The sequence below is a fragment of the Cebus imitator genome, unplaced genomic scaffold (assembly GCF_001604975.1).
Source record: "Cebus imitator isolate Cc_AM_T3 unplaced genomic scaffold, Cebus_imitator-1.0 Scaffold585, whole genome shotgun sequence".
Taxonomy (NCBI): domain Eukaryota; kingdom Metazoa; phylum Chordata; class Mammalia; order Primates; family Cebidae; genus Cebus; species Cebus imitator.
The window spans coordinates 846,823-868,561 of record NW_016107900.1 but is presented as its reverse complement, the minus strand read 5'-3'; the positions used below and the strand labels follow the sequence as shown (position 1 = coordinate 868,561).

The 21,739-nt window shown below is 36.6% G+C and overlaps 1 protein-coding gene across 5 annotated transcripts in view; it reads left to right on the top strand.

Moving 5' to 3' along the window:
• The window catches only part of KLHL13 (kelch like family member 13), a 196,721-nt gene that overhangs the window by 92,301 nt on the left and 82,681 nt on the right, over window positions 1–21,739 (top strand). The window contains exon 1 of one of the 5 annotated variants that reach the window (XM_017516414.2): window positions 20,451–20,536. The exons of the other annotated variants lie outside the window; for them this stretch is intronic. Within the exon in view, the coding sequence (XP_017371903.1) occupies window positions 20,511–20,536 (26 nt within the window). The 5' untranslated portion in view covers window positions 20,451–20,510. Of the gene's footprint in view, window positions 1–20,450; window positions 20,537–21,739 lie in introns of those variants that run through there. 5 annotated transcript variants of the gene reach the window in all.

Below are 21,739 nucleotides of genomic sequence, written 5' to 3'. Positions count from 1 at the left end.
CATTAGCCTAGGACTAGGTTGGGTCAGGATCATCGATATCACTGTCTTCCACCTCCACATCTTGTCCCACTGGAAGGTTTTCAGAGGCAATAATATGTAGGAGGGTGTTATCTTCCATGGTAATAATGTCTTCTTCTGGAATACCTTTTGAATGATTAACTGCAACTGTTCTAAAGTTAACTTTTTTAAAATAAGGAGTATACTCTAAAAATAACAATTAAAAGTATAGTATAGTAAAGATGTTAAAAAAAAAAGGTTATGTAAAATTTTCAAAGGCTCCTGAACAACAGTTGTGTAATGTTCTATTTTGGGTTACATGTGACTAGGAATATGGACCCATGAAATAATTCAGAGCCTTAATGTGGATGCTTTTAAAAATATATAGCCAGAGGACAAAGTTTTCCTTTGTCTTTCTGGTTATCAGTGCTGTATTATATTTTGACCCCTTCCCTCCATTCAACACTTGGTTTTCTTTCTACCGTTACTTTGTTTCAGATTAAAATGAAAAGAAAAAGATTAATAACTTTTTTGCCTGGAACATCTGCCCTTTCATTGGATTACAGTTTCTGTGCCTGTCTTTGGGACTTATTGATAGTGATGGCAATTTAAAGGCTTTGTGATCCACAGATAGCCCTGCTATGATTCTCTTCTAAGAGTCCTTAATCCACCATTGAGAGAAGAGCAATATATCCTCCTCCCTTCTTGAGGTCCTCTGTATCCATGGTGTGTTATGAAATGCATGATCCTGAAGGTAAAGATGTTTTCCTATATCAGCACAGCATGGCATAGCTAACATAGATATGAGCTATAGATAGCTAGAATAAAATCCTTTAGTGATCTTTGCAATCTGTTTTAGGGGAAACAAATACCAGAAGCAGCAGAGGAAATCCAAATTAAATTTTATGTTGTTTTTGACAGGAAGAGCTGTGCCTAGATGTAGACAGTGTCATTTTTTCCCCTGGCACATTATTGAAAATACTAATATGCATCTTTGTCCAAATTTGGCTCAGATAAGCCATCGTCCAGGGCTGGCAGGGCTTCTTCTCTTCCTCCTCCTCCTCCTCCTTCTTCTTTTTTTTTTTTTGACGGGGTCTCCTTCTGTTGCTCAGACCTGAGTGCAGTGCCTCAAGTGATTCTCCCACGTCAACATCCTGAGTAGCTGGAACTATGGGTGCACACCACCATGCCTGGCTAACTTTTTTTTTTTTATTTTGTAGAGATGGGGTCTCACTATGTTTACCAGGCTGGTTTCAAACTCCTGGCCCGCAAGTGATCCTCCCACCTGGGCTTCCCAAAGTGCTGGGATTCCCAAAGTGCTGGGATTGTAGGCATAAGCCACCTCACCTGGCTGACTCCTACTTTTGACTTCTCAAACTTGGGAGGCTATTCAAATCATTGGGAGGTCACCTAGAACACAGTTTTCTCTCTAGATACCCCAAAGCAGTCAGTGCTAAGACTAATAAGGCCTCTAGGGACTGATAATTATTTGATCTCCAGCCCCCAGTGCCTTCCCCTCAATATTACATTTATCCTTTGACCATGTGATATGAAAGGAAAAGGATATTAATATTAGCTTTGGATCCCATACTCCTTCCCATTTCCCTTTAAGGGTAGTTTATTCACCTGAATAACCTTTCTGTTTTAAAGGCAGAATGTGATACTGAGTGTGAAGTCTGAAAACCACTGTTTTCTGGCATTGGCTCTGCCAACGTAACAGTTGTACCAGTATCTTTCTTCTTCTTGTTTTTTTTTTCAGAACAGAAATACTTTCTCCCGTCTTGAAAATTAATGTGATGATATGTTTGAATCACTATGTTCTCCCTGAAAGGTGAACCCTGAATAAATTCAGGTTGATTTTTTTGAAAGGAACTGAAACCAGAGTTAAGGCTATTTGTTTTTCTAAAAATAGTTGTGGCTCCACAAATAACATACTACATTTTTTAGAGATAGAAAAAGATTGTAGACATAATGTTAACTCTCTTAAATGTAAAATGACAGGGAATCTGATATGTAAAGGTGAGATAATTTGTCCAAGTTCACATAGCAAGGGAAAGGGCCAAGGCATGAGTACCCAGAGGTTTTTTTTTTTTTAGTCTTTTTGGCACAGTTAAGAGCTATTTTTGCCTCAGAAACCTACATTTCACATATTTAATGCAAAATGAAACCCTTTTTGGCAAAATGTATTGTTAGACTTTCACCATTGTACAGTTCTTGTGATGAACTTAGTATTTATAGTTAAATTAGTACAGTTAAATTAGTATAGTGTAGTTAAATTAGTAGTTAAATTAGTATAGTATAGTATAATTTACCATTATTTTTATATGTAAAAAACTTTTCCTCTTATTTAAATAGTTCCAGTAGTCTCTTTTCTGTGGGTTTGCTGGAAAGTATTAACCTAATAACCATTGGGTGGTGGGGAGATGGATAAAAATAGAATGGAAAGTCAACCCAGTCTGTTCTAAACTTTGCTATGTGGGCAATGCTGATGTATTATATGGCCTTAAACATGTATTTAGTGACACGCCTACATCGAGGCACAGCCCTTGCTGTTAACAACATTGTTAATTCAGCTAAACTTCACTCTCCTGCCTCTGTTGTTTTGTTTACCTAAAAAGACTGCTAAAATCATTACACAGTTTATTTCCAGCTATTTATAGCCCCATGTTTTAGTTTTCTATTGGCTGCTGTAACAAATTACCATAAATCCAGTACCTTAGAGCAACACTCATTTGTTACCTTTTAGTTCTGCAGGTCATTGGCCTAAAATTAAAGGACTGTGTTCCTTTCTGGAGGGTGTAGGGGAAAATCCATTTCTTTGCCTTTCCCAGTGTCCAGAGGCCACCTATGTGCTTTTGCTCATGTCCCTCTTCCTTTATCTTCAAAGCCAGCAGTGCTGGGTCAAATCTTTCTCATATCTCCTCACTTGAACCTCCGCTGCTTTCTTCTTCCAATGTTAAGGAGCACAATTGAATAATCCAGGATAATCTCCCCATCTCACAGTCTTTAACTTAATCACACCTGCATCGTCCCTTGCTATGTTAGGCAACAAATGCACAGGTCCCAGGATTTAAGATGTGGACATCTTTGGGGGCTCATAATTCTGCCTACCACACCCTATATCTATGTCAACTATGCCATACTGTGAGTTTTCTTTTTGGAGGGTATTAAGACAGTGGCTCTTTTCAACTTAAAAAATTATTTTAAAAATATTTAACACAAATTTTTGTCCCAATGCTCTCCATGCAAGAAAATTTCCAGCCATTATGAATAATTGTTCAATATTTTATATATACAGTCATCCATTGTTATCTGTGGGGCATTGGCGCCAGGACCTTCTGCTGCTACAAAAATCCACAGATGCTTAAGTCTCTGATAACATTCACACATTCTAATCAAAGCCCATTCAAATTTTTTCCAGTTATCCCAAAAGTGTTATTGGTAGGAGAAAGCTCAACTTCAGAATTATGCATTGCATTTAATTGTACCATCTCTTTAGTGTTTTTCATTCTGGAACACTTTCTCAATGTTCTCTTGACTTTCATGACCTTGATACCTTTGAACACTACAGACTGGTTAATTTGTAGAATGTCCCTCAGTTTGCATTAGTCTTAATTTTTCCTTATGATGTTATTCAGGTTTTGCTTCTTCAGCAGGAATTACACAGACATGATCTTCTCATTGCACCCTATCAGGTGGCACCTGATATTGACTTGTCCCGTACAACTTGATAACTTAATTAAGGTGGTATCTGTCAGGCCTCTCCACTTCAAGTTTACTTTTTCTTTTATTTCTAATTAATAGTATTTCTCATGAGGTTGAAAATACTTTGAGACTATGCAAATACCTTATTCCTTATCAGACTTTCAATATATCATTTATTGCATCAACATGGAATCATAGTTTCCTATTTTATTCAGTTATAATCCTTTGTTTATTTTGATGCCAAGTGGTTTCATATTTGTACGATCTCCTTCAAGTTGGTATATATATCTTTTTAACAAGTCTCCATCATCATTCCTTATATTCAGAGTTTATCTTATACTTTCTAAGTGCTTCATTACATTCCATTTCATCTTGTACTTTCTCTGCCTTAGCTCTGGAATCAGGCATCATGGTTCCTTTTAGTAGAGAATCATATGTTGAACCAAAATCTGTTTGCTAGGAGTGCTCATTGCTGTTCCAGTATTGCTGTTTCGAGGGCCTTTTGATGGAAAGAGCTAGGAAATATTTTTATGCATGTATATACACACATAAATATATATACACATTTATACATATATGTCTGTATCTTTATACATTGAAACCATGAGTTCTCACCAATACCTTCAATTTTAATCTAATACCGTGGGGTTGATTCTAGTTTTCTCCCTTTTCATGATTTCACTTCTCAGTTGCTAACATTAAAAAACATATCTCTTATTATTTGACCAGTTCCTTCATATGTAGCCAATACTCTGTTGACATACCCTTGCCTCTGTGACTCTGTTTGACTTCCAGAAATCCTGGCTGTAGCTGCCACCTCCCTGCATGAATATCCTCATTTTGTTTGCATTTCACCTTACCACATCAGGCCACCATTGATGTTGTCTTCCTGCAGTGACACCTTCCTCATCTTCTCAAGCCCCACAAAGAGTCTCTCTGGTGCCCTCTTTACAGGGCATGCCTATTTTGCTTGGCCCCACTAATGGATTGAACTCTTCAGGAAGGAGAAGGGAAGGAACATTTTCTGTACTTTGATGAGTTGTTGCCACCTTTTTCCTTACAGCCGTGATATGTAAGGATTACTACCCTTGTACTGTATATTTACTTTCTATTTTTGTAGTTCCTATAAATTCTGCTTTCCTGTAGTCAACATCCACATTTTAAAATTATAATTTATGAGATTTTTGCTTGTCAATTTGAGTTATTTTCTTCAGATTAATGTTAATTTGGTTACTGGTTTATTATTATTATTGGTTTGATTTTTACCTAATAAAGTATTAAAAATGAGGCAACTGGAAGTAAGATGATTTTCATGTAATTATGGTATAATTATTTATAATCACTACTGCTTTCTCATGATACTCCTTTTTGTTATTTTTATTTTATTTTTCTTTTCACTAACCAAACAGCAGTGATAAATATAAACTATCAGTAAATCTGGCTTAGGAAAAAAAAGAGTTTAAAAAAAATGAGACAGGAACTCTATGTTGCCCAGGCTGGTTTTGAACTTCTGGCTTCAAGTGATCCTCCCACTTTGGCCCCCCCAAAGTGTTGGGATTATAGGCGTGAGCCACCATGTCTGGACATAGTGAAGGCTTTTATTTTTGAATAGAGGTATTTAAAAAACCTATTGCACAGTAACCTATTCCTGATTATTTAGGGTTAGGAACATGAGTTCAAAAAGTTTGATTTCCTTAGCATGACGTAGAAAGGTCTTCACATTAGGCTCTCAAATTTCCTTTCTAGCCTCAGTTTCTGCTGCTTCTCATTTTGGTCCTCTGTGCTATTATTATACCACATTATTTACCCTTCCCCAATTGTGCCACATTCGTTTGCATTTCTGTGATAGTGTGTGATTACCCAGAAGGTAGATCAAGCACATGCTTGGAACACCAACCAGACATAGGTACCAAACAATGAGGAAGAAAAAGAGTATATGATGTTTCATGTCATCATCAAGGAAATTAGATCTTTGTTGGACTTCCTTACACTTAATTCACAGTTTAGAATTATTTGTATTTTGAAATACATGTGAGGGAGCACCATAGCCTTTTCTGTAATTAAGGCCCTTGAAAGTTAATTTAGGCCCTTCTCTGTGCCTTTACTCTTGCTGGATCTTAGCACTGTGAACCCTGCGTCCAAGAGAACTGCATGATATTCCATCCCATAGGATTTTATTGCACATCTATCATAACACTAAACACTTTGTATAATAATTTTTTTAATCATCTCTCCTGATCAAACCATGAAGTCAATAAGGAAAATGACATCTTCCCATCTAGCCATCTATTTCCTACATGTAACCCAGTGATTTAGGCAAAGTAGAGACTCATTAAGTGTTGTTAAATTGAATAATTTATTGTCTTGTTTATATATGAAGGTGGTGGCTCTTATAGCAGAGATTAAATTATGTCTCTTAAACTGTTATGCCACTTGATCCATTAGTATCTGCTTGGATAGAATTTGACATGTCCAGGCAGTCCAGTTTGTTAATATATCAAACTGTTCAGAGAATAGGCAGTGTTCAGAAATAAGAAATCTGAAAAATCTGTAAGATTCTTATGCAACATGATGGTTTACTGAGTCGGGCCTCACTCTCATCCAGGTTGGAGTGCAATGGCACAATCTTGGTTTGCACGATCACTGCAACCTCTGCCTCCTAGGCTCAAGTGATCCTTCCACCTCAGCCTCCTGAGTAGCTGAGCCCACAGGTGTGTGCCACCATGGCCAGCTAATTTTTTTGTATTTTTGGTAGAGACTGGATTTCACCATGTTGCTGAGGCTGGACTCAAACTCCAGAGCTCAAGCGATCCACCTGCCTCAGCCTCCCTAACTGCTGGGATTACAGGCATGAGCCACCACATGCAACCCTACTGGTGGCGTTTTCTTCCAGCTTGCCCAGTGTTATGACAATAAGGATTTAGTCTTGTATATTCATGTTCATTCAGTTGCATTAGTTCTTTAAAAATCAAAGAATCTTTTCAGTTAGATTTGAATCAGAGTTGTAGGCACTTTCCGATTTGCTCACTTAAAGCAGTTCAAGGAGAAAACAATGAAAAATTCTGTTGTTGGATGGATATCACATTACCACTGGCTCTTTTGCTGCTTAAATATCATCTAATCACGGCCTGCAGGAGCCGTATAATGACTTGACTTGTTCCTGTCCTATTATGATAGTTCTGTCACAGACTACAGAAAGGTTCCAAAAGTCATCTTTTGAGTTTTAAGCCATGTGAGTAGAAAGTTTTCTAATGGCAGTGGTTCCCAGATGCAAGTTAGCTCATGGAAGCTGATTTGTTATGGATATTGTCACAGGTCTGCAGTGATGTATGAAAAACAACAATAGTGATTATCCCCAGAAAGCTAACTTTATTAATTACAAAGGACCATCCTTTATTCTGAGATTGTTCTTTACGCTTTTTGCTTGTTCAAATGCTCTTTTATCCTAAATTTAATGAAATTAAATTTATGATGGTAATTGTAATGTTTATTCAGGCCCTTCTCTGTGCCTTTGCTCTTCCTGGGTCTGTACCCTTATATGAAACCCTTGAGACGAGATATGTTTCAGAACTTATATCCTTTTTGGATTTTAGAAAGGTAACACAGTCTGTGTATACTATATTCTATAACAGGCCTAGCAGGGTTTAAAGTGATACCTGATAATCAGTTACAGTAATGTTTCTGCAGTGAAATGTAAGAATATTTATACCAACAGAGAGAAAAAGCCTGTGAATAGCCTCACGTCAGTTCAGGTCAAGCTTTACTACCAGATGAGTTCATATCAGTTCAGATTTTGCTGCCAATTGAGTTAGAGGCAAGAAAAAATTGATTTCCAAATGTTTGGATTTTGAAATTGTGGATAAGGGGTTGCCTTTTTAAATGTCCTAACTTGCAAAATAAAGTTGAGTATCCTAAGTAGGACCCCAGAATGTTTTTGAAATTTCACTGGTTCACAAAATCCAAAAGCATGGGAAACATCCCTTGAAAGCTATTGAAGTGAGTATAACTTTACTATTATACTCATCCCTAGCCAATAATAATTTTCCTATATTGTTTGCAAGGAAATAAATTGATGTTGTAAAAATCCCCAAATATACTTTTAATCAAAGTAGATTGAAATTAAGTTTATCTTGTAGCAATTTTAGGAGGTTGGGAGAGGAGAGAAGGTTGCAGCCTGAATCCATCCACAATTGTCAGTGATGGATTAGGATTCTCTGATAGGGATGGGCTCTAGCTTGACTAGCTTAACAAGTCCTCCTGGCTGTATTTGTTTGGTCAAATAGATTAGTGGGGATATTGGTCGGTTTTGGGTAAGGGGAATGTGAAATACCTACGTGAACATAGATTAACTGATTAATCTTTGGCATTTGTAGCTTATGTTTCTATCCATCAGATGGGGTTAACAGTTTCCATCTCACAAGTATAAAATGATTTAGGAGCTATGAAAGTACTTTGACAATGAAGAGCACATTAGCATATAAAGTCGAAATCTTGAAGAAGAAGTTATATAGTATGAACTAATAGAATCAAAACAACACAGCTACACATTTCTTGTCCTAGTAAATTTGTCTAGAAAGTGGACTTGGTAAAACAATTAATTGACCTAACTGGGCCATAATTTGGCTCTTGCTTAAGAACAGTATTCTCTGTTAACCTATGTACCAGTTATTTATTGACTAGCCCTCAGCTTCAGAGTCAGTCTTTTTTGTCTGGTCTGTGAAAATGGACCTGAATCTTTTGCTTTTGTCTTTGTTTGTTTTGAACCTTTTAAATAGTTGCTTCCTTTACCACCTGGCACTGAAGTTTTGTAAGTAGACGGTGCTGGAAAGGTATGTTAGGAAGGAAGTACTTTGACAATGGTGACCACTTTAACATATCAAATCATAATTTTGAAGAATAATTATATGGTACAAATTTATATAGTATTTATATGTTTATATAGTTGTTTGTACAGTATTTATATATTTTATGTTTATATAGTTGTTATATATGATATATATAACTTATATAGCATTTATGTGGTTTTGCTTCATGGTTCCCTGTGTGCTCACTCAGCAGGCTGTTTTTTGGACATCTTCACCAGTGTTCAACTTCTTTACCCAGTGGTTGGTAGCTTCTCCTGGTGCCCTCAGAGACAGCTTTATAATAGAGTACTTCTGGTAGGACTCTTTCCAGAAGGTATATTTTGAGCGTGTTCCAAAGGGTGGATTTCTGGCAAATTCCAGCTAATGAGCACTGCAGCAGCTTCTCTGCCTTTCATTGAGCTATGGCTATGCCCTCTCCAATAAAGTCTGGATCTGAGCCTTGCATGGAAGTCACTTTCTTTGGTGCTCTTTCTCAGCTCTAGGGGTAGTTGCTCCTGATATCTGTGATTCTTGTGTGTTTTAGAATCTCTTTACTTATTACTAGCCAATTTCTCATCATTCCAATTTCCTGTTATTGCAACCCTCTGTCATAGTTAATAATTCCTTATGTGCAACTCTCCCTGTTCAAATTACTGTGTGGTTTCTCTCTCCTGATTAGACCCAGGCAGTTGCAACCAATTAAAGATCTCTCTGAGCCACCATGTATCACTGGCAAAGCAATTCTTAAGAGATGATACCATTGTATCTGTAGTTGAAAAATTCAAATATCTTCTAGAGAAATGTCTCAAAATCCAATGAAGTTTAGCTATTCTTCCTATGGGGCCTCTGTGTACCTATGTATTTGTTTCTCTTTCTCTATCTTCGTGTCCCATCACCTTCACTATGAGATCTCAGTCTTCTCTCCTTTTCCATCTATTTGCTTTCATACATTTAGTTTCCAACCCCAGCTTTGCCTTTGGCTTCCCTGAGCCTCAATTTCTGTCTTGGTGAGGCAGAGATATAAAAGATCATAAATGAATGAAATCAAGGACATGAAAGTGCTTTGTAATTAGTAGAGTACCCTACAAAATTGGTGATATTACTTGTGTTTATTAAATAGTTTTCTCTTCCATGTTTTCAATTTTTCAATTATGTTTTATTTTAAAAGCTTTGTGGGTACCTTCAGTGGTACTTACAACCTAATAAAACAGATACATCAATACATAGAATTACTAGGTGAGGCTTAATGTGCTGGGTGCTAAAATAGGGGAAAAAATGAGGATACAGGAGCCCTGACAATAAGAGTTTAATTGTGGCCTGAGGATTCATGGATTATTTCCAAGGAGAACCATCTGACCTTGAAGGACCTTAGTTGCAATTTGTTAAATGATTGTGGCACAGATGAGCCTTGCGATATAAACTTTACATGTACTCTCATATTGAATCTTTACAATCATACTTATATTCTTACATTATTTTATTATGTCTTAGACTGATTTCAAAATATTTTGCTTGAAGAAAGATTTTTGTTCATTTTTTTTAGTTGAAACCTACCTCCAGTTATGTTTGAAACTCAATGTTAGTAAAATCTACAGATAGAAAATTATATTTTTATGTTGCTTTTCAGGTATTTTCTATTTTTATATTTATTAATGGATATCTACATTTGAAAAGATGGTTAAATACTTCTCACCTGAGAACTAGAATAGGTTATATAATAATCTCTATATTGAAAAAAGGAAATGTTTTGGTTAAAAATGGATGACTCAATGTCTTTTCTTCCATAAGAGGGTGTGTCAGTGGGCTTAAAACATTCTATGAGATGACATACTATACAAAAAAAAGTAGCATACTATTTAAATTAGAGGTGGTTACTCTTTGAATGCAAAGTATCGTGTCAAATCACAGGGTGAGTGCATCTCCCAGTGGAAGATGATGCAAAGTGCAAGCAACTATGAGTCTTCCCGAAAGCACTTGTCTTTATAGCTTGGATTCTATGAGATGCCCACCAAAGACAGTTAATCCTTTATCTTAGAAAGTCAAGAGGGATGAGTCTTCAGATTTATTAGGAACCCTTCTTTAGTTTTCAATGCTTTGTGATGAATCCATACTTTATATTTTTGCAGATGAGATGGAAACATCCTGTTTCTTTGGCAAATAGAACATAGCACATATAGCTTTTTTTTTTTTTTAATAACTATGATTTGATCAGTGTTTTCTGAATTATTATATGCATGCTACTGGTGGTATATGTACCCCTGGAAATAGACAGACTAACACAATTTGAATAGATTTGTTACTTATTTTAACTCTGATTAGGAAAAGAAGTCTGGTATATTGTATTTGTCATTTCATAGACATTATTGCTGAAGCTAAGGCTATTCAGGTAACAGCACTTCACCCAGACCAAATGAATTACTGGTGCAGTGTTCAGGCATGTCCAAGAATGTATTGCTGCATTCTTTTCATAGATACAGCAATATTCTACTCCCAGAAAATAGTAATATTTAAATATACAAAATATTTATAGCATACATAATTGCGAATTGGAATCAGTCCTGTGCTCTTTTTTTGTTTTGTTGTTGAGGTCAGCATGGATGAATGGAAAAAAATTGAATTTTTAAAATGTAAAGGTGCAGATTGTGAGGGAAATCTTTTTTTTTTTTTTTGATGAAGCTAGCAATGTATCTTTAGACAGACTTGAAGACCAAATTTAGTAAATTGTCTGAAATGTCTGCTGCTGTTATAGAAGGACCAACTGCAAAGAAAAGAACTATCACACTAATTTGATGGAAGTATTTGAAATTTGTATTTTCGTAAGCATGATGAGAATGAACCTCTTTCCTTGTATGTTAAATGTGTAGAGACACAAATGTGTGTGAAACCTTTCAATCCTGTGCTTTTTTGAAACACAAAGTGTGCTGTACAAAATCTACCTGAGGAGTTCCTTAAAAAATTAAACATAGAGTTTTTATATTACCCAGAAATTCAGAAACTCCTAGGTATTATCCCCACAAATCAAAAACTAATACTCAAACAAATGTACACCTATGCACAGGGAGGAACTATTCACAAAAGCCAAAAGGTGGAAAGAGCTCAAATGTTCATTAACTGATGGATGGGTAAATAAATTGTGGTATCTACTTATAATGGAATACTCAGCCATATAGTATAGTATATTAGAAGTACCGATATACTATATAGTGGATGAGCCTCCAAAATATTATGTTAGTGAAAGGAGCTAAGCACAAAGGATTAGATACTAGATGATTCAATTTATGTGAAATACTAAAATAGATAAATCCAGAGTGACAGAATGCAGATCCAGAGGCTGGGGGCAGGAAGGAGAGAATGGGGAGCAACTGCTTAATGGATATGGGTTTTATTTTGGGGTTGATAAAAATGTTTTGCAACAAGATAGAAGTAGGTAGTTGTGCAACATTCTGAATGCACTAAATGCCACTGAATTGTTTACTTGATAGGTGCAGCAAACCACCATGGCACATGTATACCTATATAACAAACCTGCAGGTTCTGCACATGTATCCCTAAACTTAAAGTAAAGTAAAACATTTTAAAAATTCACTAGTTTTATCTTATGTGGAATTCACCTCCTCAGTATGTAAAACAAACCTTACCCAGTAGTATGATATGTGTGACACTGTATGGGGAATAGGATAATGTTAGCTTGTGCATAAGCATTTCTTATTACAGCAGTTAAGTATTTTCACAGTTGCCTTCTTTTTATGAGAAATTATAATAGTTTCCTATTTGCAGTCATAAGTTTTCCTTTAAAGATAAATGTAAGTTTTAAAGAAAAAGTAAATAAGAAAGATGGCACTGATATGACAAATGAAGGCAATTCAAAAATAAATGAAAAATGGCAACTTCAAAGAGACATTTTATTCTATATTCAAGCCAATTAATTTTTATTTTTATTTTATTATTATGATTACTATTATTTTAGAGACAGAGTCTTGCTCTGTTGCCCAGGCTGGAGTACAGTGGCACCATCATAGCTCATTGCAGGCTTGAACTCTAAGACTTAAGTGATCCTCTCACCTCAGCCTCCCTCACAGGTGTGTACCACTCTCTTTGCCTATTTTTTTAAAAAAAATTTGTACAAAGTCTCACTATGTTGTCCAGGCTAGTCTTGACCTATTCCCACTTAAGCTTCCCAAAGTGTTGGGATTACAGGCATGAGCCACTGTGCCTGGCCAATTTTTAGTGAGTACATATTGGACACTAGTTGCTGTTTATCAAAGTTGAACGAGATGTGACTTTTGCCTTAGGAAAAACTCTCAGCCTAAAGGTGATAAGCCAAATCTATAAATAACTCAAGGAGAAGCTGAACGTACCCAGTGAGAGAACAGAGGACAAGCAGACTGAGGCTAAGACCAGGTACCTGTTTGGTTTGATTACCAAACAAGAAAATGTTAGAATAGGCTGCTGGGTATAGTGCCTCATGCTTGCAATCCTATCACTTTGGGAAACCGAGGATGGGGGATTGCTTGAGACCTAGAGTTCAAGACCAGCCTGGGAAACATAGCGAGACCCCATCTCTCTAAAAAAAATAAGATAAATAGTGGGCATTGTGGTAAGCACCTGTGTAATCCCAGCTACTCAGGAGACTGAGTTGAGAGGATCACTTGAGCCCAGGAGTTCGAGGCTGCACTGAGCCATAATCACATGACTGCACTCCTGCCTAGGTGACAGAACAAACCCTGTCACTAAAAAGGGGAAGGAAAGAAGGGAAAAAAGACGGAAGAGAGGGAGGGAGGAAGGAAGATGCTAGGATATATAGGGGGAAGTTAAACTAAACTGTATGTACAAGTGCAAACAAAACCTCAACTTAATATTAACATTGGTGGTTGATGGAAAGATGGGAATTGGTGGGAAACCATTTTAGAGCAAAATTTGCTTTTGAAATTAGGAACAGGGAGCAAAATTACTTAATAAATGCAACAGGCAATGTATTCAAGTTTCATTTACTGTGGTCCTTTTTGCCTCTACCTTTTTCTCTCTCAGTAACTTGGCAGTCCTCTGGGCTTCCTCTCTCCCTAGCAGTCTCCCATTTAAATGTAGAGTAGTAGATTGCTTGAGAATGTTTGCTCTGGAGCTAGACTGCCTGGGTTCAAGTTCCAGTTCCGATATTTACACATTGTGTAACCTTTCAAGTGATATTAGTCATGTCATTTGATTTTCCTATGTATTCAATTTCTCTTCTGTAGAATGGGGATATTAACAGTAACTGCATTATAAGGCTTTAGTAAGGATTAAATAAGTTAAATGATTGAATGGGTTTACCATTTATAACACTGCTTAGCACATGTTAAGTGATCAAACAAATGTTAGCCATTATCATCATCTCCAGTCAGTAAATGCTGTCAATTTTATCTCCTAAAAGTCTTTTTGAATGTCACCCACTATCACTGCCTTTGTTTAAGATTTTATGTTGTCACAATTGTAATTGTGCCTTAACTAGTCTTGCACCCTCACCCTCTCTCCTAACCATCCCCTCCATCTCACTTGACATACTCTTGCTTATTCTGAAATATTCAGCTCAGATGTCACCTCTGTGAAACTTTCCCTAATCCTCTGTGCTAGTCCACTTGGGGCTTTCCATGTGCACTTATGTTCTTTGGAACATATCTCATTTATAGCACAGCTCATATAGTACTGTGACTGAACCTGATGTTCCCTGGGCTGTGAACACCTTGAAGGTGGGAAACTGGGTTTACTAAGCTTTGAACTTCTACCTTAAATACAGCCCCAGGTACAAACTAGATGCTTATTAAATGTTTGGGTGGATGATTGAATGGCCTCTGCCTGTAGAAAGCTAGTTTATGGTCTTCATTTGGGAAGCTAAGTTGAGCACACCTAAGGATAAGTAACTATGAACATTATGTAGTAAATGCTGCAAGAGTGTAGGAAGAAAAGGGCATTTGGTGAGGGTAATAAAATCAGACTTCAAAAAGGTAGAGCTTGATTTAGAACTGAAGAATAGGCAGAACTTGTGTGAACAGAGGGGCGGCCACAATTTACCATGAAAAAGGGATGTTTTATGAGTTGAATTGTTGGTGACAGAAAACAAACAAACAAACATAGCCTTAACAAAACAGAGAAGAGACCAGTCTAATTAGGGTGTATGTGTGTGTTGATGGGGAGAAGGTATATGTTGAAAAGTACAAGTAGATCATGACCTATAAGCAGGGTGTGTTCTGAAGAGTTATTTAGAAATCATTTGTTTGGACGTGACACGTAATATACATGGTTTCTAGCCAGCTCAAAATCTTGTATTTAACCTACTTAATAGTGAACTATCCCAGGGACAGTGCTCCAGAACCTGGGAGCAGAGGGTCAGGAAAGGTGTGGTGGATTTTGGGCTAGAAGACAGTGTAATAGAGAAAATTGTGCTTTGTTGTTCTCTCATGACCCTTTCTGTACCCTTTTTACACCTCAGTTTCTCTAAGAGAAAGTTTCTCTGTCCCTCAAGGCGCCCCATGCTGCTAACTTCCTTGAAACAGAACCCTGCCCAAAGTTGCTAGGGCTCTAAAAGGCTCTCTCTTACCTCCAGCATTCCCTCAGGGCAACAGCTCTTTGCTACTTGAAGAAACTTGACTAAACTGATTCACGCCAATGTGTGAATAACTGATAGCCACCTCATCCTGGCAGCTGTACTTATTATAATTTTAACAGCCTTCTTGTTAGCTCAAATAAACCTGTAATTGCTGGAATTTCTGGCACTGGTACAGAGCAAACAATGTGGGAGGAGGGTGAGGGTTGCAGAGAGAGAGAGAAAGAGAGAGCAAGGCAGAGAGAGAGTTTCACTGTAGGAGAAGGTATTTTGAGACAGGGAAAGCTTTGGCCAAGAGCTTTGCCTAATTTTCCTTTCTTCACCTGCCTCCCCCAATTGTTCTTGTGTATTCCTCTTCACAGATTTACTATAGGCTGCAAGTTGTTTAATTTTTTAAGGAATAACTTCTGTAGCAGTTCTGGGTATGGTGGTACTGTGTTTTTTAGTTGTGTGCAAATCTGGGATTACCTATAACAGGAAATAGTGTTGAATAGATAAGGTGGGGCTGGAGGTTGAGGGGACCTTGAAAGTAGAGCCTACAAATACATCCATAGAAATAAGTAGTCATGGAAGGTTTTTGAATGAAAACTTCAGATGATGAAAGCAATAAAGGATGCCTAATGAATTCTAAATTTTGAATTGGAAGTGATGGAGTATTATGTTTACTCTTGGCTTATGATTGGTTTATGCAGAATCGTATTTCTGGTTACCATTTTTCATTGTTCTGGGAATTCACATTTAATTGTTGTTGTCTCTCTCCCTGGCTGTCTGTTCTCTGTGGCTCCTGAGTCAATCTTCCTTCAGGATTAATGCTCCTAGAGGCTTTTATGACTTTTGTATTCCCATCTAGCACATAAGGGCTTATACATTATGTTTCTGTGTCCCCAAATTCAAGTCTAATGTTAGCAAAACACAACTCCCATTTATAAGACATTTTTTCCTTTTTAATGAAAATTTCCAGCCTTTCCAAATATACCCCAAAACACACTGGAGATATTGGTTAATAATCTGCATCGGTTAGCTCTCAGAGCTGCAGGAACTTTCACACCCACTCCTTAACCTATGCATGTTAAAACATGTTGTACATAAGCTCTTCCCTTTGGGGAATCTCATTGTCTTTTATTCTTTATATTGTTCATTATGCAAATATCCTTGATATTTCTGCTCCACCAGTCTGCATACAAGAGAAGCCAGAAAATGGGGTGAGAAAGGGATTTGAGACATTTCCTTAAGGCTTAATTATAATTCTCTCATTGGAACAGTATTCATAGATCTTTAATCAAATATGTTTATTTTTCTCTATTTTGAATGTTAAAAGGGCTTGTTAGCAATGGGCCCTCTTGTGTGTCATTTGTGTATTTTACTCTTGACTACTCAGCATACCATTTACATTACCAGGTATTGGCGATGTGCAGTGACTTGCTTGGTCGAATTTGCTATTTCATTTTTTGCTCCATCTAGTGGAGCAGTGACTGTCAAAATTGGATTTTGTGGTTTACTCTTTCATCATCACTGGTTGCAACAGTAATTTAATAGGATCTAACAATCCAAAGAATATACTTTTTGTCCTTTTCATTTACCAGTTCACAAAAATGACTGCTTTTAGGAGATATTGTTTCATTTTTCAATATTCCCTGGCCTAGGTGGTGAAAAACTAATAAAATGCATTCCTTTGCTTTACCAGTCCTATCTTGACTTAGAAAACTGATTACTGACATTTCCCTTCCTTATGGTAGCTAAGTGTTTTTCTTACTCAGTTCAGTTCAGCAGTCACCTATTGATCCATTTCCCCCACCATCCCCATTCATCTATCAAAAAGTTGTTATATACCTACTATGTTGGGCACCCTGCCAGGCACACATAGGGTCTGCCATGCAAACATCAAAAGGAGCCATTTAGGTATACTATTTGCAGTTGTAACATTTTATGTTTTCTTGTGATTCAAATCTTAGTTTTGGAAGGAAAAGGCCCTTTAATAATTTCTTATTTAATTATCATCGGAAAAGTGTGGTTAGGCATGGAGGAGGGAAGAACCTACCTCTGCTGGCTTGATTTCACCAAAATTGCCTCCTAAAATTGGGTTACTATGTGACAGGCACTGAGTTAGGTATAATACAAACATAAGGAAGGCCCAACCTCAGCTCTCAGGAATTTATAGTCTAGGGAGACATAGAAGCAGTTTTAACCCAAAGAGACAGGAGCTATAATATTCAAAATACCACAGGAGGATAGCAAACCCATTACCTGCATCTTCTAAGGGATATGAGGGAAAGTTTCACTGAGGGAAGTTTGCTTGAACCCTTAAGCATGACTAGAAGTTTGCTTGATATACTAGAAGGGCAGAGAATTCCAAGTGGAATCAGATGTGAAGCCACTGAGGCATGAAGAAGTATGAGATGTTTGAAATGTATGCCAAGAAACTGCTAATTGTTAGATGAAAGGGAGCTCTGTGGAAGTAGCATTGGGAAGGTATTTCTGGCATAGTTATGGGTTGATCATTTATGTAACTTTTGTCATATAGCTATCTTGTAGCTTCCATTAACTATTTCTTCTCCCCTCCTCCAGCCATCTACTTTATTATGTGAAGGCCTTTTTTTTTTTTTTTTTTTTTTGGAGAGAGGGTGTTTAGGAGTCATATTTGTAGTTTTCCCCATAAAATAAATATTAATACAATACAGAGGTGACAAATAAAAACCAAATTAGGTATCAAGAGACCTGGCTTATTGTTTCCACTTCTCTCAGTGGCTGTGTCACTTGAGTCAAGTAATTTAACAACTCTGTTTCTTCATGAGTAAAATAGGAATATTAATACCTGCATTGCCTACCTCAGGATCAGGTTGAAAATGAAAATGAAACTCTTAAAAATAAAGAGGCAGAATAAACTTTTACTTGGAATTCTGCTGGCTGAGGTTAAACTGACATTTAAAGCAAGTAAAATACTTTGTGGAGTATCTGGATAGGAAAATTAGGATGGAAAATAATTCTTACTTCCTCATTAACCCACTATGTCTGCCCTTTAGTCTTTGAAATGTCATTTAGCTTATTTCTATGTTTCCAAACTAACATGATAAAAATTTTAAACTTCCTAATTTTCTGGCATATATATCTTGGCTCTTTGAAATTCTCAGTTTGACTATTAAATAGCAATTGATTTAAGATTTAGGTGTGTAAAATATTAGTTGGTATATTTCATAGTCAATATTGAATAATTCACACCTATTAAGTAGTTTGAATTACTAATGAGTTACTGTCTATCATTTCTGGTTCAATATGGTGGTAGGACCTGAGTTTTGTTCCATTTTAGATATATATAAGATGGTTCTGATTCATTCAGTTAGGATTGGGAGATTATGAGACTTTGGTCTTCTGCCTTCTTTGCCATTTTTCCTAATTCAGTGACAATGCAGGCAGCAATTATTAGTAACAGCAAATGACAATTCCATTCATTTTACTTCCTTTGACCCCCATCTCCCCCATCAGATTGAGTGGTAATCTACTGAAATTTGATAAATCACTTGAAATATGAGCAGGAGTATGAGCAATTGCTTCCAATATAAATTCCCCTGGCTAAACCTTCTTTAGACCAATGATTCTCAAAATCTATCACTATGGATATTTCGGCAGGACAGAAAACTCTATAAACCACTTAACTCATCCTGCTCTGAGCCATCTTACATACATCAGAAGAAAGGGAAAGAGTGCTGCTGTGGATGTGATAACACAATGGTATTTTAAGTGTCATGTAACTGAATTATTTATACTAGACTAATATTGACCCTGTCATCATAATCACTAATATTATGGCACTTGTGGACTTCCAAGAGGTAGCTACTCCTCCCCTCTTTCTGCTTTTGCAACTTAGAGATGAACTAGTTATGTGAATTTGGATAAAATACCTATTATAGTCAAAATATAATATAAAATGGTTGTCGAGATTTTTCTACCAGGCCTAAAGGAAATAATCTGTCAATTGGTCTGTTTTTCACAAAACGAAATGAGGAAATGATCTGGTATATTTTCTCTTTGTTTTAAAATCTATAGTTTCATTGATACCCATTTTAAAAACATTCTTCTGAAGATGCAGTTGATTAAATCATTTTAATATCCCCCGAGTACTGCCCTTTTATGAAGATTACTTGGAAAATGTGGCACATTTACCAACTCACACTCTCTTTTTATTCTGTACTTGCTTTTTATTCCTTATAAGTTAGTGGAAAGGCAACTGGTCAGTTTTTTCATTCAATAAAAAAGAAGGAAGGTGTAGACAGCCTTTATCTGGGAATTCTTTAAGTCATTGAGAGAATATTTTTAAGTGTTAACTATTTGAAATTATTGGCAGAATCTTTTAATCCATTTTAACATAAAATGGTTGACTAAGATGGAAAGACTTTTATTGTCTACATAAGAGAAAGCACCATGGTTTTTGCATCATTGCATAAATCTAGGAGATTGTGCATACATAAAAAGGATGACACAAAGCTGAATGCTAAGTGCCAAAATCAACGAAAGCTTGAGTACTTACTGAGTATTTGACACTGAGCATAAGGGGATGTGGTTCCACAGAGAGAGATTACTAAATATTTACATCCAAGGACATGATTCTCTAAGAGTTTCTTATCCTAATCTCCCAGCTAACATTATAATCCTTTTTAAAACACCCCTTTCTCACACTTAGATTTCCTCCTATTAAAGCTCACCCTTGGAGATTCTGAACTTTCTATATTCAAGCACCTATACTCACCCACTCACCTCTTTTTGAGATATTCATGAATTCCTTTTATTATATGGATCTTTAGGTGAATTATCTTGGTTTACTATGAATAATAAAGCACAATCATAATTTCTCTCCACTTACAGCTCTATTTTTCCAAAGGTCACAGCTCCATCATTCAACTTTTCTATCGGTATCCCTTTCTCATCAATTCCCTGGAATTTTTGAACCAGGATTGTGAGGTATACAGCCAGCAGTGTTGTATAGTTATTTAAAGTTGCTGCCCAACACAGATCCATCTCTCTTTACAATTTATGTTTGTTCCTTTTCAGGCTCGGAGTGGTGAAGGAAGTTACTAAGATTAGTGTGCACTATGAAATCTAGGAAGGTGGGCTTTCAGGGACCTGCTAACTTATCCTGAGGCTCTGACCTTTGCCTTAGTCTGATTTTCTCACCATCTTCTTTTATTTTGTGGGCAAAAGATCAAAAAGATTTTTGGAACATTGAGTGATAAACATTAGCAAGAATGCCTGATTTCTGGTCCCTGTAATGACAGAATATTTTTAAAACCATAGACTCAAATTACCATGGAAGTTATCACAGAAACAAAAAGGAATTTGAGCTGGATCTGTAAGAATGGGTTGAGTTCAGGAAAGTGGAGTGGGGAAGAGATTTCATGCAAGAAAGACCTCTGGAGCAAAGGTGAGAAAGAACAAAGAAAGCTGTGAGATACAGAACTGGAAGTTGGTATTATGATTTACTACAGTAAACTGAAAGAGTAGGTTGACTAGTATGTTCTGAGTTCTTAGTGCTAGGCTTTGTTACTTGATTATTTCATTGATCTACTCATTCAACAGATTGTTTCTCATAGCCCACAGGATAAAATCCAAACCTGTTTTCTGGCATGCGTGGTCTTCTGTGATATGGTTTCTGCATACCTTAAAATCTACTCCACTCAACACTATGTACCCACTTTTCAGTAATATTGAACTCTTTCCAGTCATATCGAAGAATTTGCTGATCCCTCCAAGTTATACTCTTTCACATGTTCCTATCTTTGCTCAGGCTATTCCTTCTAGAGTTCACTTGATGTGTGCTTCATTCTTCAGCCTCAGTTGCAATGTATTTTTTTTACTCCTCTGTTACTGTAGAATGCTAGGCTTATATCACTAAAGTTTCTACACTGTATTTTGTATTGTCAGAATACATGCCTGTTTCCTTCACTCAGTTTATGAACTTCCTGAGGGCTAGGGATTGTGTCTGGTTCACCTTTACATCCACATAACCCAACATAGTACCAAACAGGTAGCGAATTCAATAAATACATACTTACTGAAAAAAACATTCATTGATCATTTACATCACATGTAGTTTTATTTTAAAAGAGCTATCTAGATGCAATGGGATTGACAGATTGAACATGGGCAATGCAAGGAGATGAGTTATATGTATTTTTTGAAGTAGCTCGTTTGTTTGAAAAAACAGTATGGGGTAGATTCCTGGGAGATTGATAAAGAAGAAAAGATAGGACTGGCTACTATGGGCAAGAGAGAGGGAATAACTAAAGATAATAAAAAATTAAGATAATATAACAAATAGCAAGATAGTGACCCTTAAAAAAATAAGGCTACTTTAAGGTAAACATCTTTTTGTTTTCCTAAGTCAGACTTCCTGGTGTTAAAATTTGTCTCACTCCACCTTTGCTCCAAAGATGAACACTTTGTTCCTGCTCAGCTTACTGGAACTAAGCTCAAGATGTATGTGCTTCTCGTTTTCATATCTGGTCAGCTGTTTAGACATGAAATATAAATAGTTCAACTACACTGACTACAATTTCCTATCAAGGGAAGGTATGCAGTGCATAGGTTGTTTTTTTTTGTTTGTTTGTTTTGTTTTTTTGGTTTT